An 18,074-nucleotide genomic window follows, 5' to 3' on the forward strand; every position below is an offset into this window, starting at 1 on the left:
GGCTATGCCAGTATTTACTGTCCATCCCTAATAAAAGGACTAGAATTATTTTTTAAATGGGTGCTAGTCTCTGAGATTGCAAAGAAGATCAACTGTTAGCTGAATTAGCACAAATCAGCCATGCAGTGGAATAAAGAAGGGTTGAACAAGCAGAGTTATATTTTTACATAATGTGGCCAGTCTACAGTTAGCTAGTTTCATCTGAATTTTCAGATAATCTAATAGAGTGGTTAAAAGTTTGAGAGGTAAGGGTAAAATAAGAATATGCAAATGGTTTAACTCGTGTTTTCAAGCTGCCTGGATTTTCACTTTAACATCACCTCATTCATTGCAGGTTACAGCCTCCCAACTATCAACATCCAATAACAAGTGTTCAATCCTCATACTGGCCGACAGTGAAAATGAGAAAAATAAATGGGTGGGACTGCTGAACGAGCTGCACCGGATATTGAAGAAGAACAAACTCAAGGACCGATCAGTCTTTGTTCCAAAAGAAGCTTATGACAGTGCCCTGCCACTCATTAAGACAACGCAGTCAGCTGCAATTATAGGTAGGGCTGTATGGCCTCCATACCTGGTATCATACTGGCACTGACATTCATACACGATGTTGCTGAGTTCCCTTAATCGGCAGAGCATCCTTTTGGGCTGACAGACGATTTTATTTGTAAAAAAATACCACTTGTGTCAACACGACATAATAGCAGTGTGAATCACCTTTTTTAACATGATGTTTGAGAGAATTTTCCTTTCCAGAGTAATTTGAATTCACTGAGCACTTTTCAGATCCAGAAGTAATAATTGACCAATGTTGTATGAATTTCTGTAGTGGTGTGATAGCAGGTAGTGAAGCCTTGTGTCTGCAAATCGCGGATTTAATAAAACAGCATGTACTTTGGGTTTTACAGTAGGCAGAATGCAGACTGTGTTCAAACAGTCTAAACTGGCAAAACCCAAGACAAAATGTTTATTGTTCGATGTGATTCTCCCATTGGGCAGCACTTTCCGAACAACTACGTGCTAACAGCTATTCTAACAATTAATTTAAGGTAATCATTCAAGCTGATAATGTGATTCATTTATCCTTACTGGAGGTAATATAAGAGCACAGGGAACCATTCTCTATAAGTAAAGGAATATGTTTAGGCCTTGTACCTTTTGTGGGTGTACTTAGAAATATGAAGCTATCTTTTTCAGTTGCTTTCTTCATGGCAATGTCTCAGCCAATCAGAGTTGACTTGCTGGTGAGCAGCAGCACCCTTTTCTCCTGCCGTATAAAAAGTTGTGAAATTTGAAATTTGATATTCATACATTTGTCCTGATGAGTGCAAATAATGGGAAGGAAGTAGAAGACAGCATTTGTAGGCAGATTGTGGAGAGGTAGGGTTGTGATAAATGGTGATTCCAATTACTCTAGTGTAGACTAAGAAAAAGAGACTGTGGGGTACGGAGGAGAGAAATTCCTGCATTATGTGCGAGAACTTTCTGGAACAATACAGTTCCAGTCATACCAGGGAGGGAGCTGTGTTGGATCTGGTCCTAGGAAATGAGACAGGTCAGGTGGAGAACATCAGAGTAGGTAAGCATTTGGAAAATAATGATCATAACATAATAAGTTTTAATATTAAGTTGGAAGGGGATAAAAATTAGTCTAAATGATTAAGATTCCAAGCTGGAAAAGGGCAGATTTCAGGGATCTAAAAGTTGAATTGGATCCCAATAATTGGGAACACATTTGGTGCATAAAACGGGAGAATTTCAAGAGAGATGAGTAGCTAGGTACATACCCATGAGAAATACAGAATATCCAAAGCTAGAATGCCCTGGATGACTAAGGATATTGATGAGACAATAAGAAAGAAAAAGACGGCATATGATGCATACCGGAGTAAAAGTAGCAATATAAATCAGGAAGAGCATCTCAAATGCAGGAAAGAAGCTAAGGCTGGAATACAGAAGGCTAAGAGGAAGTGTGAGAGAAGGATGGCAGGCTACACTAAAAGTAAAACTTAATAGTAAAAGGATAAAGTGGAGCCCATAAAAAAACAAGCAGGATAAGCTTAAAAAAAACAAAGAACTGTGGATGCTGGAAATCAGAAACAAAAAAACAGAAATTGCTGGAAAAATTCAGCAGGTGGAGAGAAAGCAGAGTTAATGTTTCAGGCCCAGTGACCCTACTTCAGAACTGATTTGAACTAAGAGAAGGTTAGTATATATGATGATGATAGCGTAGGGGAAGGAGTAAACGATAGGTGGACGTGGAGCACAGAGAGAGAGAATTGGACAGACAATTGAATGGGTAAAGGTCAGCCTGGGAGAATCAGTAGCTGCTAATGGGGACCACTAGAAGTTGACAATGAGATGGTTGTGATAGCAGCCCATGCGATGACAAGGCCTGGTGTGTGGGGTTGGGGTAAGGAATTGGGAGAAGGTGATCAGACCCTAATTTTATTGAACTCGATATTAAAAGTTCTCAAGCGGAAAATGAGATGCTGTTTTTCCAGCTTGCGCTGAGCTTTTCTTTGCTTCAGTGATGCAAGGGTTATGGCAGAGGTACTAAATTAATATTTTGCTTCTGTCTTCATCAAATTAGAAGGTGGTGACAATAACCTAATTGAAAATGTATTGAGTAGTATAGTAACAGATAAAGAAGAGGTGCTGAAAAGGCTGGCAGCATTCCGAGTAGAGAAATCATCAGGCCTGGATGGGGTGTGTTCTAGATTGCTGGGAGAGGTAAGGGAGCAAACTGGGGAGCTGTTGACAGAAATTTTCCAGGCCTTTCCGGAATTAGTCACAGGGCGACTGGAGAATTGCAAATGTGAGACCATTGTTTAAGAAAAGCACAGAGGATAACCCAGGAAACTGCAGACCTGTCAGCTTGACATCAATAGTGGGGAAACTGATGGGGGCCACAATATGGGATAAATATACACTTAGAGAAAAATAAGTTAACACTGGACGGTCAACATGGCTTTGTTCAAGACAGGTTATATCTGGCAAATTTAATTGAGTTTTTTGATGAGGTGACACAGACAGTGGATGAGGGTAGTACTGTGGATATTGTAGATTCAGACTTTCAGAAAGCATTTGGTACATTGTCACATGGCAGGTTGGTTAACAAATTAGAAATGTTTGGAACTGATGGATCATTGGCAGCGTGGATTAGAAGTTGGCTAAAAGATAGGAAACAGAGGGTGGATATAAATGGGCGTTTCTCAGATTGGGGACAAGTTGAAAGTAGCTTTCCCCAGGGATTGCTGTTGGGACCCTTAGTTTTTCTGATATACATAAATGATTTGGAGATGGGTGTGAAGAGCAAAATCTGTACATTTCCAGATGACATTAACCTGGGCAGAATAGTGAATTGTGAGGATGACGCTGAGGGATTTCAGAGGGACATTGACAAGTTGGCCAAATGGGCAGACACCTGGCAGATGAATTTCAATGCAGAGAAATGTGAAGTAATGCATTTCGGTAGAAGAAACACAGAGAGACAATACAGGCTCAGTGGTACAAACCTGATGGACCTTGGGATACATGTGCATGATTCTCTGAAGGTGGCCAGGCAAGTTGAAACAGCTGTTAAGAAGGCTCGTAGGATCTTTGGGTTTATAAATAGAGGCATAGAGTATAAAAGCAAGGAAGTGATGTTACACTTTCACAATTCATTGGTCAGACCACATTTGGAATTTTGTGTTCAGTTCTGGGCACCTTATTTAAAGACGAATGTTAAAGCCCTGGAGAGAGTTCAAAGGAGATTTACTAGAATTATCCAGGAATGAGGGATTTTAAGATACAAGGAAAGAATAGAGAAATTGGGCTTATTCTCCTTGGAGCAGAGAAGATTAAGAGGTGACCTATTGAGGTAATCAAAATTAAACATTCTGACAGGATAAAGAAAAATATTCTATTTCTACCATTTGGTATGTTAGTAGCTAGGGGTTACAATTTCAAGATGGTCAGTAGGAGAGCCAAGAGTGAGATGTGGAGAAACTTCTTTACTCGGAGAGTTGTTAGGATTTGGAATGCACTTCCTGGGAGGTGGAGGCGGATTCCATTCAGTCATAGTCATTCAGCATAGAAACAGACTCTTCAGTCCAACTCGTTCACACCGACCTTGTCTTGTTTGGCCCATATCCCTCTAAACCATTCCTATTCATGTGCCTATCCAAATATCTTTTAAATGTTACAACTGTACCTGCATCTGCCATTTCCTCTGGCAGTTCATTCCACATAGGAACCACCCGCTGTGTGAAAAAGTTGCCCCTCAGGCCACTTTAAAATCTTTCCCCTTTCAACTTAAAAATATGCCCTCTAGTTTTGGCCTCCCCTACTCTTGGGTAAAGACCTTTACTATTCACCTTATTTATGCACCTCATGAAATTATGAACCTCTATAAGGTTATCCCTCAGCCTCCTGCGCTCCACTGAGAAAGGCCCCAGCCTATCCAGCCTCTTCTTATAACTCAAACCCTCCAGTCCCAGCAGTATACTTTCTGAATCCTCTCAGAGAGCCGGATATATATTTGAAAGTGATTAATTTGGAAAGCTACAGAGATACAACTAGAGAATGGGACTAGCTGCATGGCTCTTTCAGGAGCCAGTACAGACACAATGGGTCAGATGGCCTCCCCTGTCTACTGCAAAATTCTATTATTCTATGAAAGTCTTCAGCAACATGTATTTGTCTTCAGCAATATTTAAGTCCTTTACTGCCAAGCAATTGTTTTAAATATTATATTATACCTTTCAGTTCAGCATTTTGAAAACCTTCAATCAGTTTTAAAAGATAACAAGGTATGGAGCTGGATGAACACAGCAGGCCAGGCAGCATCAGAGGAGCAGGAAAGCTGACGTTTTTGGGCCTGGACCCTTCTTCAGAAAATCAGATTTTCCTGTTTTGCTTTTGCTGTTAGTGTCATTGTTGATTCAATTGTGAGAGAGCAGTACTCAGAGAATGCTGCCTGTTAGATAGGACAATCAATCAAGGCCCTCTCACCCTCATACAAGAGGAAGTAAATGGAGGAAGTGTCCTGGACAACAAGGTGCAGAGCTGGATGAACACAGCAGGCCAAGCAGCATCATAGGAGCAAAAAGGCTGACGTTTCAGGCCTAGACCCTTCATCAGAAAGGGCCGAAACGTCAGCCTTTTTGCTCCTATGATGCTGCTTGGCCTGCTGTGTACATCCAGCTCTGCACCTTGTTGTCTCGGATTCTCCAGCATCTGCAGTTCCTACTATCTCTGGAGGAAGTGTCCTGTCTGGTATTTAAAAAGACAAAGATTAGTTGTGTGGCTTTGCTCTTTGTAATTTAGCTGCTGTGTTTAACATCATAACAAGAGTGATTGTACTCCAAGAAAATTCATAGAATGTAGCTTCATAGCACAGAAGCAGGAGGAAGTCAGTTAGCCTACCATCTGTCAGAGGCATGTGCTTGAATCCAGTATTTAGGAGTTTAAGAAATTATCATAGACAGAGAAGACGTTCTGAGTGGTCTAGCAGGCTTTAAAGTAGATAAGTCTCCTGGGCTGAATGAAATGTATCCCCGGCTGTTGAGTAAGGCAAGGGAGAAAGTAGCAGGGATCCTGGCAATAATTTTCTATTCCTTTCTGGACACAGGAGAGGTGCCAGAGGACCAGAGGACAGCCAATGTGGTCCCATTGTTCAAGAAGGAAACAAGGGATAAACCAGGAAACTACAGTCCATTCAGTCTAACCTCAGTGTTGGGGAAACTACTGGAAGTAATTCTCAGGGACAGTAATAATCTATACTTGGAGAGGCAAAGATTACTTAAGAACAGTCAGCTTGGTTTTGTTCAGTGGAGGTCGTGTCTAAGCAACTTAACTCAATTTTTCAAAGAGGTGACCAGGTGTGTAGGTGACGGCAATGCTTTTGATGTGGTCTAATTAGACTTCAGCAAGGCTTTTAATAAGGTCCCGCATGGGAGACTGATAGCAAGGGTAAAAGCCCACTGGAACCTAAGAAATTTGTGAATTGGATCCAGAATTAGCTGAGTGGCAGGAAGCAGAGGATGATGTTCAAGGGATGTTTTTGTGACTGGAAGCCTGTTTCCCCTGGGATTTTGCAGGGTTCAGTGTTGGGGTCCTTAACATTTCTGTTACATGCAAACAGTTTAGACTTGAATGTAGGAGAGTTGATCGGTGAATTATATGAAAACTTGGTGGGGTAGTAAATAGTGAGGAGGATAACCTTATATTACAAAAGGATATAGGTGGACTGATCAGATAGGCTAAACAGTGGCAAATGAAATTTAATCCTCACTAACATGAGGTGATGCACTTTGGCAGGACAAACACACCAAGGGAATACATGATAAATGGTGGAACCCTTGGAAGCACCACATGATGTGCATGTCTACCAGTCTCTTAAGATCACGGAACAGGTAGAAAGAATGATTAAGAAGGCATGTGGGATACTTGCTTTTATTCATCAAGGTATATAGTTTAAGAGCAGGGAGGTTATGCTGGAACTGGATAAAACATTGGTTAGGCCACAGCTACTAGAGTATTGTGTGCCGTTCTAGAATCTACATTATAGGAGAGATGTGATTTCAGTGGAGAGGGTGCACAGGCAATCTGGATGTTGCCTGGGCTGGAGAGTTTCAGTTATGAGGAGAGGTCAGATAGACTGGCTAGTTTTCCTTTGGAGCAGAGGAGTCTGAGATGTATAAAACTGAGAGGCCTAAACAGGATAGACAGGAAGAAACTTTTCTCCTTGATGGCGAATATACAGTGAATGGCAGGACACGAGTATTGATATGCAGAGGGATCTGGGTGTGAAGGTCCACAGATCACTGAAGGTGGCAGTGCAGGTAGTTAAGATCGTAAAAATGCCCAATGGCCTTCATTGGATGGGGAATTGAGTATAAGGATAGGCAATTTACGCTGCAGCTTTATAGTATTTTAGTTAGGCCGCATTTGGAATATTGCTTACAATTCCGGTCACCAACTATCAGAGGAATGTGGATGCTTTGAAGAGGGTATAGAAAAGGTTTACCAGGGTGTTGCCTGGTATGGGGGTTTTTAGCTATGAAGGAAGGTAGTATAGACTGTGTTTGTTTTCACTGGAATGCAGGAGGTTGAGGGGGCGACCTGATAGAAGTTTATAAGATTGTGAATGGCATGGATAGAGTGGAAAGTATGAGGCTTTTTCCCAGGGTGGAGGGGTCAATTGCCAAGGGACACAGGTTCAAGGTGCGGTTTGGGGTGCGAGGGGGACGAAGTTTAAAACAGATGTGCGAGGCAGGTTTTTCACACAAAGGGTGGTGAGTGCCTGGAACGAGCTGCCAGAGGAGGTGGTGGAAGCAGACACAATAGCAGCATTCCAGAAACACCTGGATGAATACATGAATAGGAAGGGAATAGAGGGATACGGATCCTGTAAGTGAAGACAGTTTTAGTATGGAAGGGCAAAATGTGTCAGCACAGGCTTTGAGAGCCGAAGAGACTGTTCCTGGGCTGTATTGTTCTTTGTTCTCTGTTCTTTGTTCTTTGAGAGATCAGTGACCAGGGACATAGATTTAAAGTCAGGGAAGGAGATTTGCAGGATATGTGAGGAAAAGATTTTTCATGCTAGAAATCTGGAACTCACTGCCTGTAAGGGTGGTCGAGGCAAAACCCGCATAACATTGAAGAATTATTTGGATGCACAATTGCAATGCCAAGATATACAAGTCTATGGGCCAAATGCTGGAAAATGGCATTAGAATAGTTAGGTGTTTGTTTTAGACCAGCACAGACTGGAGGCACTCTGTGCTGTCAGCCTCTGAGTTTGTAGCAGGCATTTGGAAAATCATAACCTAAAAGGGCAAAGCCAAGATGGCTTTGACCATCGGACATAAGAGTAGAAGCAGGCCATTTAGACAAAGGAAACTTTTTTAACTAATCTATTCGAGTTTTTTTTGATTAAATAACATTCACGGTGCTTAGAGATGACCTGGCAATAATTTTCAATTCCTTTCTGGACACAGGAGAGGTAAAGGAGGACTGAGGGACAGTTAGTATGGTCTCATTGATCAAGTAGGGACCAAGGGACAAACCAGGACTAGCTAGTGTATGGGGTAATATAATAGCATGCATAAAGTATTGGTTAGCTAACGGGAAACAGAGTGAGGATTAATGGGTCTTTTTCAAATTGGTGAGCTGTAGCTGGTGGAATACCTTGTTGCTCAGTGCTGAGTACTCAACTATTTAATATCTATCAATTATTTAAATGAGGCAATGTAATGTACGGTAGCTAAATTTACAATGACACCAAGATTGGTAGGAAGGTAAGTTTTCAGATAGAGGTAGGAGGTAGAGAGTCTATAAAAGGATATAGACAGCTTAAGTGAATGGACAAGAATTTGGCAAAGGGAATGTAATATGGCTAAATGTGAACTTTTCTGGCTTCCTGTCAAAATGGACAAGCAGTAGCTATTTGACAAGAGGTAAAGTTTGTAGGGCTCTGTGGTGCAGAGAGATCTGGTTGTACATGAAACACATGAAGGAGGAAGAGAGTCTGCAAAGGGATATAAACAGGTTAAGCAAATGGGCAAAAGTTTATCAAAAGGAGTATAATGTGGGAAAATGTGAACTTGTCCACTTTGGCAGAAAAAATAGGAAAGAAGTAAGCTATATTTGAATGGAGAGGGATTGATGGCTTCTGGTATATGAATTTAAAGTTAGTATATAGGCACAGCTAGTGATCGAGAAGTGGAATGGAATATAAAAGTAGGAAAGCTGGACAGAGCATTGGGCAGACTACATCTGGTAGTACTGTTACAGTTTTGGTGTCTTTATTTGAAAAAAAAATACTGTTGCTTTAGAAACAAAAACAGAAATTGGTAGAAAAACCCAGCAGGTCTGGCAGCATCAGTGGAGAGAGATCAGAGTTAATGTTTTGGGTCCAGTGACCCTTCTTCAGAATGTTGACTATGATCTCTCTCCACAGATACTGCCATATCTGCTGAGTTTTTCCAGCGATTTCTGTTTGTGTTTCTGATTTCCAGCATCCACAGTTCTTTAGGTTTTTTAACTATTGCTTTAGAGTTGGTTCTGCAAAGGTTCATTCAACTCATTCCTGGGACAAAGGGCTTATCTTAGGAAAACAAGTTAAAGGGGTTAGTCCATATCCACTTTAGTTTAGAAAAATGAGAGATGGTCTTATATAAAATCCTGAGGGGACTGGCTAGATGGACACTCCTCTTGTGTGGGAGATGAAAACTAAGAATAATAGTTCTCCCTTTATAGAGCTTAGGCATTTTTGTTTCACTGAGCGTGTCTTGTCAGTGGAATTCTCTTAAATGGTCATGGAGGCTGTGTCTATAAATTGATTCAAAGCTAAGTCAAGGAACTTGGGGTGCAGACCCAAAAGTGGAGCTGTGACCAGAACTTATTGAATGGTCTCTCAGGCTTGAAAGGTCAAATGGCCTACTCTAGCTCCTGAGTCAGGCATTCCATTTAACCCATGCTGTTTATGTTGGTGGTTATTCTTCCTATCCATAACTTCCTATCTTGCTACCTCCCACCTTGAAAAAAATTAATTGTGAAATGCTTGGATACATCCTGAGGGAGTGTAAGGCTTAATATAAGGAACAGTTTGCTGTTTCTTTCTCTACTTTTCCACATCATTGTCCTCTACTCTAAAGAATAGACTTCTTCCCCTTTTCACAATCTCAGAACTGTTATGGTGCCGAAGGAGGTCATTTGGTCCATCAGGCCTGCATTGGCCCTCAGAATGTACGTTATAGCTTGGCACTATTCTCCTTCATTTTCACCATAAAATCACATGAATTAATCTCTCCTTTCAATGCCTTAATTAAACCTGGGCGTACTTCAGGCAGTGTGTTCCACACCCTATCTCCTTACTGTGTGGAAAAAAAATCTCAAATCACATTTTCTTCTTTTGCACCTTATATCTGTGACCTCTCATTCCTCATCCTTTTAGAAGAGAGAGGAGTTTCTCCGTATCTACACTGCCCGGTCCATTATGACTTTTGACACTTCTCTCAAATCTGGCTTTGTGAAAACCAGATTTGTTTTTGTTAGAGATAGTAGGAACTGCAGATGCTGGAGAATCCGAGACAACAAGGTGCAGAGCTGGATGTACACAGCAGGCCAAGCAGCATCAGAGGAGCAAAAAGGCTGACGTTTCGGCCCTTTCTGATGAAGGGTCTAGGCCTGAAACGTCAGCCTTTCTGCTCCTATGATGCTGCTTGGCTTGCTGTGTTCATCCAGCTCTGCACCTTGTTGTCTTTGTTTTTGTTAAGCTGCCATCTAACTGCTGACTAATTATTGGCATCACTTTTTTTTTCTATCAAGTGGTTTGCGCGACACTTGACCTGCCAGATCCATTCATAACCTGACCTATCCAACTCAGAAACCAGCAAGACTCTAAATCTTTCACTGATTCGGCCCCAAGGTTCCCATTTTGAGACACTGTACCTGTAGCTCCAATTTCAATATGGAGCAGCAGATCAGTTTGTCTATTCCCAGCAGTGATAGCATTTCTGATTTGAACTTGGTGAAGCAAGTCATTTGTGACTGGTTGTCAGCAGTTATAATAAGACCATAAGATGTGGGTAGAAGCAAGCTATTCAACTCAACAAGCCTGCTCTGCCTTTGAATGAGATTGTAGGTGAACTGACAATCCACTTTCCTGCCTTTTCCTCATAACTTTGATTTCCTTAATGATTTTAAAATCTTTCTAATTCAGTCTTGAATATACTTACAACCCATCTTTGATAGTCCCCTGAAGTAAAAAAGAAATCTGCCGAATTCTGGTTCCCCTTCATCTATCCTGCTTGTTACCTCCTCAGAGAATTTAATTGATTTGTCAGGCATTATTTCCCATCATGAAGCCATGCTGACTCTGCTTCCATTTACTATGTATTTCTAAATGCTCTGCTGTTGCATCCTTTATAACAGACTCTAACATTTTCCCGTTTGTGTCTCCCTCTCTATTGTAATTTCCCTATCGTAAGACCATAAAATGTAGGAGCGGTAGTTCATTCAGCCCCATTGAGTTTGCTCTGGTATTCAACAAGATCTCAGCTGATCTGGTAATCTTCAGCTCTACTTTCCCGCCTTTTCCCTTTAAAGATTGATTCCCTTACTGTCTGTCTAAAATCTTTCAGCAGAACCTCATCCATTGTCCACATTGGTACCAATGATATTGTTATGATTAGAAAATAGATTGCTGAAAGATTTTGAACAGTTTAGAGCCAAATTGAAAAGCAGAATCTCCAAAGTCGTCATCTCTAGTTATGGTTGTATTTGGTACAGCTCACCCATTTTCTCCTACTCTTAGTTCTTTTTATCACTTCTTCAGCTTTTCTTCTGTCCTGGCCTGCTAAGCATAATGTCCTTGTTTATCAATCCCGTTCGTATCTCTCTCTCTCTCTCTCGCCACCTATCCACTCACCTCTCCCCTTCCCACACACCACCAACCCCCTAACTTCATCGTCAGAATAAATGCTACTTTTTCCCAGCTGTTAACAGTTATTATGAAGTCACTGGACTCAAAACGTTAACTCTGCTTTCTTCCCACAGACGCTGCCAAACCTGCTGAGTTTCTCCTGCAATTTCTGATCTTCTTTCAGATTTTATAGAATTGATTTCATAGAATCCCTACAGTGTGGAAACAGGCCCTTCAGCCCAACAAGTCCACATCGACCCTCAGAGCATCCCACCAGACCCATCCCCCTAATCTACACATCCCTGATCACTATGGGCAATTTAGCATGGCCAATCCATCTAACCTGCACATCTTTGGATTGTGAAAGGAAACCGGAGCACCCAGAGGAAACCCATGCAGACACGGGGAGAATGTGCAAACTCCACACAGACAGTCGCCCAAGGGTGGAATTGAACCTGGGTCCCTGGCGCTGTGAGGCAGCAGTGCTAACCACTGATCCACCATGCCACCCCCAGCATCCGCAGTTCTTTGTTTTATTTTTGTGTCTGGATTACTATCTGAGTCACAGGCAAACTGGCATAGGCTAAATAAAGTCAAGGAAATAAATGCGTGGCTCTAAGATTGGTGTGGGTGAAATGGGTTTCAAATCATGGGCCACTGGCACCAGTACTTGGATAGATGGTAGCTGTTCTGGTGGAATAAGCTTCACTTGAACCATGCTAAGACCAGTGTCCTGGCAAATTGAATAACTAGGGCTGTGGAGAGGGCTTTAAACCATTTGTCAGCATTACCGTGCAGTTGTTTGGATAACAAAACCCAGAGTGGAATAGCAAAGGACAGACTATGCAAACGGAAAAACAGCAGTAAATAGGGTCAGAGGGGCAAAAGTATGGTAAAAAGGCAAAATTAATGGCTCTTTACTTGAATGTGATGTGGAAGTGAACTGTTAGGAGGATGCAGAGAAGCTTAGTGTGATTTTGACATGTTGATTGAGTAGACAAATGCATGACATCTGAAGTATGATGTGGATAATGGTGAGGTTATCCACTTTGATAGCAAAAACAGGAATGCAACTTATGACCTGAATGGCAAAAGATTGGAAAAGTGAGAGGTGCTGTGAGACCTAGGTGTCCTCATACACCACTCGCTAAGGGTAGGTGCAGAGGTGCAGCCGGCACTGAAGAGTGCAAATGGTAGTTTGACCTTCATAGTGAGAGGATTCCAGTAATGGAGCAGGGATGTCTTGCCACTATTATATAGGGCCTTGGTGAGACCACGCCTGGAGTATTGTCTGCAGCTTTGGTTTCCTTATTTGAGGAAGGATGTTCTGGCAGTGGAGAGAGTGCAACAGATATTTACTAGAGCAGTGTGGTAAGGCTGACTTATGAAGAGAGATTGCATTTGTTAGGATTATTTTTACTGGAGTTCAGAGAATAAGGAGGAATCTCATAGAAACCTGGAAAGTTCTAACATGACTAGACAGAGTAGATGTGGAAAGGATGTTCTCAATGATGGGGGAGTCCAAAACCAGGGGTCTCAGGTTGAGGATACAGGGTAGGCTCGGTCAGTAGTGATGCTGCTGAGCTGCTCCTGGTGGTGGACAATGAAGTTCTCACACAGAGTACATTGTGTTCCCATGCCACCCTCAGTGCGTCCTTCAGCTGGGGTTATACATGGATGAGTATTGATTCCAAACCCACAAATATGTTCACTTTGAAGGATAAAGATAGTAGATATATGGGAGCACCACCAGTTCCCTCCAAGTCACTCACCATTCTGACTTGGAAATGTATTGCCTTTCCTTCAGTGTTGTTGGATGAAAACCGTGGAGTTTCCTCCTGAACAACATTGTTGTTGTCTTGTTGTGAGAAGTAGAAACAGAGGAGGCCATCTGGTTCCTCAAGCCTGTTCCCCACTCAGTAGGATCATGGCTGATCCAACGTTCCTCACATCTACGTTCTTGCCCTTTTCCCCATAGCCCTTGATTCCCCTACTGATCAAGAATCTAACTGTCTCAGACTTAAGTATACACAAGGACTGCCCCCACAGCTTCTGTGGCAAGGAATTCTAAAGATGACCCTCTAAGAGAAGAAATTGCTCTTCATCTCAGTCTTAAATTGGTATACCTTTATTCTGAAACTATGCCTTCTGGTCCTATACTCATGAGGGAAAACATCCTCTCAGTATTTACCCTGTGAAACCCCTCAACAATCCTATATGCTTCAATGAGATCACCTGTCATTCTTCTAAACTCGAGTGACTAGGTTCCAATCTGTTTTAATCCTTCCATACATGGTCGTCCGAGTGCGCCTTCCCTGAACTGCCTCCAATGAAATGATATCTATCCTTATATGAGGAAAGCAAAACTGCTCACAGTACCTGCAGATGTAGTTTCACCAGCACCTTGTACAGTTGCAGTAAAAGTCCCCTACTCTTACACTCTGACCCCCTTATCCCCACTTGCAGTTTCCTGCCCATGAACCAATTCTCTATCCATGCCAGTACAGCACCTGCAATATCGTGGGCTCTTATCTTATGACTTAACCTTTTGTGAGGTATCTTATCAAATGCCTTCAGGAAGTCTAAATATAGCACATTTGCTGGTTCCCCTCTATCTAGCCTGGTTGAGACTTCCTCAAAAATCTCTGATAAATAAATCAGACATGATTTCCCTTTCATGAACCCATGCTGTCTCTGCTTGATTATGATTTTCCAAATGTTCTGCTATTATTTCCTTAGCAATTGATTTCAATACTTTTCTAACAATAGATTTTAGGCATTCAGTCCTCGGTTACCCGCTTTGTGCCTCCCTCCATTTTTGAATAGAGGTGTCACATCAGCAGTTTTCCAATCCTCTGGTACCTCTCCAGAGTCCAAGGATTTTTTTTGGATAATTATAACTAATGCGACCACAGTTCCTGTAGCTACATCTTTTATGATCCTCAGAAGGAAGCCATCAAGGCCAGGGGACTTACCAGCCTTCAGACCCATCAGTTTGTCTAGTACTACTTCTTTAGAGACAGTACTTAATTCCTCCCCCTTATTCTGTAGTTTCAGTAGAATGTTTGAAGTATCTTCCACCATAAAGACTCCTCTGCCATTTTCCTTTCTCCCCAATACCATCTCCTTAGATTCATTTTCTGAGGAGCCCATTTTCACTTTGATCTCACTCTTCCTTTTTATGTATTTAAAGAAGCTTTTATTGTCAGTTTTTATGTACCTGACTAATTTTCCCTTAGTTTATTTTGCCTCTCTTTATTATCTTCTTAGTCCTCCTTTGCTGGATTCTGAATTTATCCCCCTCTTCGGGGCTGTCACTGACTTTTGCTTCCTTGTATGCTTTTTCTTTCAATTTAATACTTTCCTTAACTTCCTTGGTTAGCCATGGTTGGTTCATCCCTCTCTTAGATTCTTTCCTCCTTAGTGGGATGTGTATTTTTTTTGAGAGTCATGAATTGCTTCCGTGAGTAAGGAAGCCTCTGCCTGCTTACTGTCATTCCTGCTAATCTATCTGCCCATTCATTTTAGCTAACCCTGTCCCTGTTTCATTATAGTTTCCTTTATTTAAATTAAACATAGCTGTTTCAATTTCACTCTCGAACTGAATATTAAATTCTATCGTGTTATGATCACTACTTCCTACGGGGATACTTGGAGGTAATTTATTAAACCTGCCTCATTATCCATTACCAGATCCAAAATACCTTGCTCCCTGGTTGGTTTCATGACAGTGTTCTAGGAAATTCTTTAATGCATTCTATGAATTTGTTGTTGTAGCTACTCTTATCAATTTGATTAACCCAACCAGTACGAAGATTAAAGTCAACCAGTTACTCTTCTATTCTTTTTACATGCTCCTATTATTTGTTGATTTATACCCCTTCCCAACAGAGTGGCCGCTGTTTGGGGGTCTGCGTACTACTCCTACAAATGTCTTACTTTCTTTGTTGTTTTTTTCATCTCTACCCAAATGGACTGTACATTATCCAAGCCTAGATCATCTCTCACAACTGTCATTTCATATTTTATTAAATAGAGATGGTGATGGTCGTGTCTGGGACATTGTAAGGTACGGTTCTGTGAGTATGACTCTGTCATACGACAGGCCTGTCAATTTTGGCACTATCCCCCAGGTATCAGTGAGGAGAAGTTCTCAGGGTTGACAGGGCTGTGTTTACTACGCAAACGTGAAGAATGAAACTCCATACTGGTATTGAATTAATAACAGAGGTTGGTGGTGCAATGAACTGTTCAGGCACTAAACCCGAAACATTAACTCGGCTTTCTGACCTCAGAATTTGCCACACCTACTGTGTTTTTCCAGCAATTTCTGTTTTAGTTTCTGATTTCCAGCATCCAATGTTCTCTTTTTTTTGTATAACATGACTGCTGTTGTGCTGACTTGAGATTGCTTTCTTCTGACACCATCTGGTTGATGTCTGGCACCTTTGTTAGCTGTGAAATACAAGTCAAGAGGAGAAAACTATGACACAGCTAGCAAATATTAACACCTCTTCCCCTCACTGTTACTGCATTACAGATCATGAAAGGATAGCACTGGGAAATGAAGAAGGATTGTTTGTAGTGCACGTCACCAAAGATGGTAAGCAGATTTCTTTCTAACCCACTGTGACTGGTTTAGGTCCTGTACAATTCCACATGCAGTAATATTTCAGTTTATTACCAACATAAGCAGCAAGTTTGTTACGTACTTTGTTCCTTTAAGTGCTTGACCTCCTCTAGTGTAAATTTGACATTTTTTTTACGTAATTTGTTCATGGGATGTGGTCACTACTGCCTAAGCCAGCATTTACTGCCCATTGTAAATTTTCTTGTAGAGCTTCTGTATATAGATACTTTGCCACTGGAGCAGGTGTGAAAATGTAATTCAGGATGTCCTGTCTCTAACAGTGGAGACTGATGTACATGTCACCGTCAGAATGGATTGCATGTTGTTAAATAGAAATGGGAAGTCTGTACAAAAATATGGCGATCCTAACCTCCACAAATTATCAAAATACCTGCTCTATGCCTGAAAGCTACCAGCTTCCTATATGGTCCCTATGAAATCCACGAAACTAGATATGCTCAGAATGTGGTTCGCTGTCCTCCTCACTCCAGCCTTTCCCCCCTCACTCCAGCTTTCCCCTTTTCCTCACTCTCACTTCCCTCCCTCAATGTAGTGAGGACAGTGATGATTATGATGTGATTCCATTTCTTCCCAGGCCTATAGGAAGAAAAAGCTATTGAGCTTTGAATGCTTGGTCAAGATTTACTCTTTATGCTGGCTGGGAAAGGGGGGTTCACTTTCATTTTGTATGAGTTGGGAGGTGGTTTCAGCCCACTGCTAGTTCTGAAAGAAAATTGCAGATGAAATACTTGTGAAGGAAATGATATGCCTTTATCTAAGCACCTATCACAGCTCCCACATATCTTGAGGACCTTTACTGTGTCCTCAGTGACTCAATGGAAACATTCTCACTGGTCAGGAGTCATGAGATCACTCTCACTCCATGAGAAGGGTGCTATCTTAGGTGGATGTTAAAATCCCATGGCACTGTTCACGGAAGAACAGCAAAGATCTTCTCATTGTCTTGGCCAATATTGACCCCTCAATCAGTATCACCGTATGTGCTCCATGGGTGGTTGTTGTGCACAAATTGCTCCGACATTGTACGTGCCTATGCCTCATTGCATTTTAACATTTTGAAGATATGAAAGTTGCTACAGAAATGTATGTATGCAGAATGATGACTTTTCATCTTCACTTTGGTAGAAATCATCCGTGTTGGTGATAATAAGAAGGTCCATCAAATTGAGCTCATCTCAGGAGAGCAGCTCATCGCTGTCATTTCCGGAAGAAACCGGCATGTCCGCCTCTTCCCCACTTCTGCTCTTGATGGTCGGGAAGGTGATTTCTTCAAACTGGTGGAGACGAAAGGCTGCCAGACGCTGGTATCAGGAACAATGCGCCATGGTACAGCCACATGCCTGTGCGTGGCCATGAAGCGACAAGTACTGTGCTATGAACTCAACCAGAGCAAAACCCGTCACAAAAAGTTCAAAGAAATCCAAGTCCCGGGCAACGTGCAGTGGATGGCCATTTTCAACGAGCGCTTGCTTGTCGGCTATCAGTCCAGTTTTGCCAAATACCCGCTGCAGGGAGATGGGAGTCCAGTCAGCCTACTCCACCCTGACGACCACACTCTCTCCTTCATCACGCAGCAGCCCAACGATGCAATCTGTGCAGTGGAAATCTCGGGCAAGGAGTACTTACTGTGTTTCAGTACTGTGGGCATTTATGTGGACTGCCAGGGTCGAAGGTCAAGACAACAAGAACTGATGTGGCCAGCTATTCCCACAACATGCTGTAAGTTGGTTTGTCCTTTTGTTTGTAGTTCTGTCTGGCTAACCACTTCACAGGTAAAGCTAATTCTTAGCATAGCACTCGGTTGTACAGCCTGAAAATGTCCCGATCCCTTTTTGTGTTGAATTAACTCATTTCTGCAGAATCCTAGGTCTAAGGGGAACTCAGATGTACAAATTGAGTGCCTTCATTGCAAGACAAAACAGGATGTATAAGAAACAACAAAAAATAAAACTAAAGCAATTGTCATTTTCCTCAATCATGGGGGATTTCCCTAAATATAACACAATT

The 18,074-nt window shown here is 41.8% G+C and overlaps 1 protein-coding gene across 1 annotated transcript; it reads left to right on the forward strand.

Annotated features, from left to right (window-relative positions):
- Positions 1 to 225: 225 nt before the first annotated feature.
- Positions 226 to 17,786, forward strand: LOC125481258 (serine/threonine-protein kinase MRCK alpha-like; the record flags this gene model as incomplete). Its single annotated transcript, XM_048592570.1, has 3 exons — positions 226 to 551; positions 15,957 to 16,019; positions 17,193 to 17,786. Coding segments are annotated over 3 exons (983 nt in total), but the record flags the coding sequence as incomplete, so codon positions are not given.
- Between the last annotated feature and the right edge of the window lie 288 nt (positions 17,787 to 18,074).

The sequence above is a fragment of the Rhincodon typus genome, unplaced genomic scaffold (genome assembly GCF_021869965.1).
Source record: "Rhincodon typus isolate 14 unplaced genomic scaffold, sRhiTyp1.1 hic_rhity00001459, whole genome shotgun sequence".
NCBI lineage: Eukaryota > Metazoa > Chordata > Chondrichthyes > Orectolobiformes > Rhincodontidae > Rhincodon > Rhincodon typus.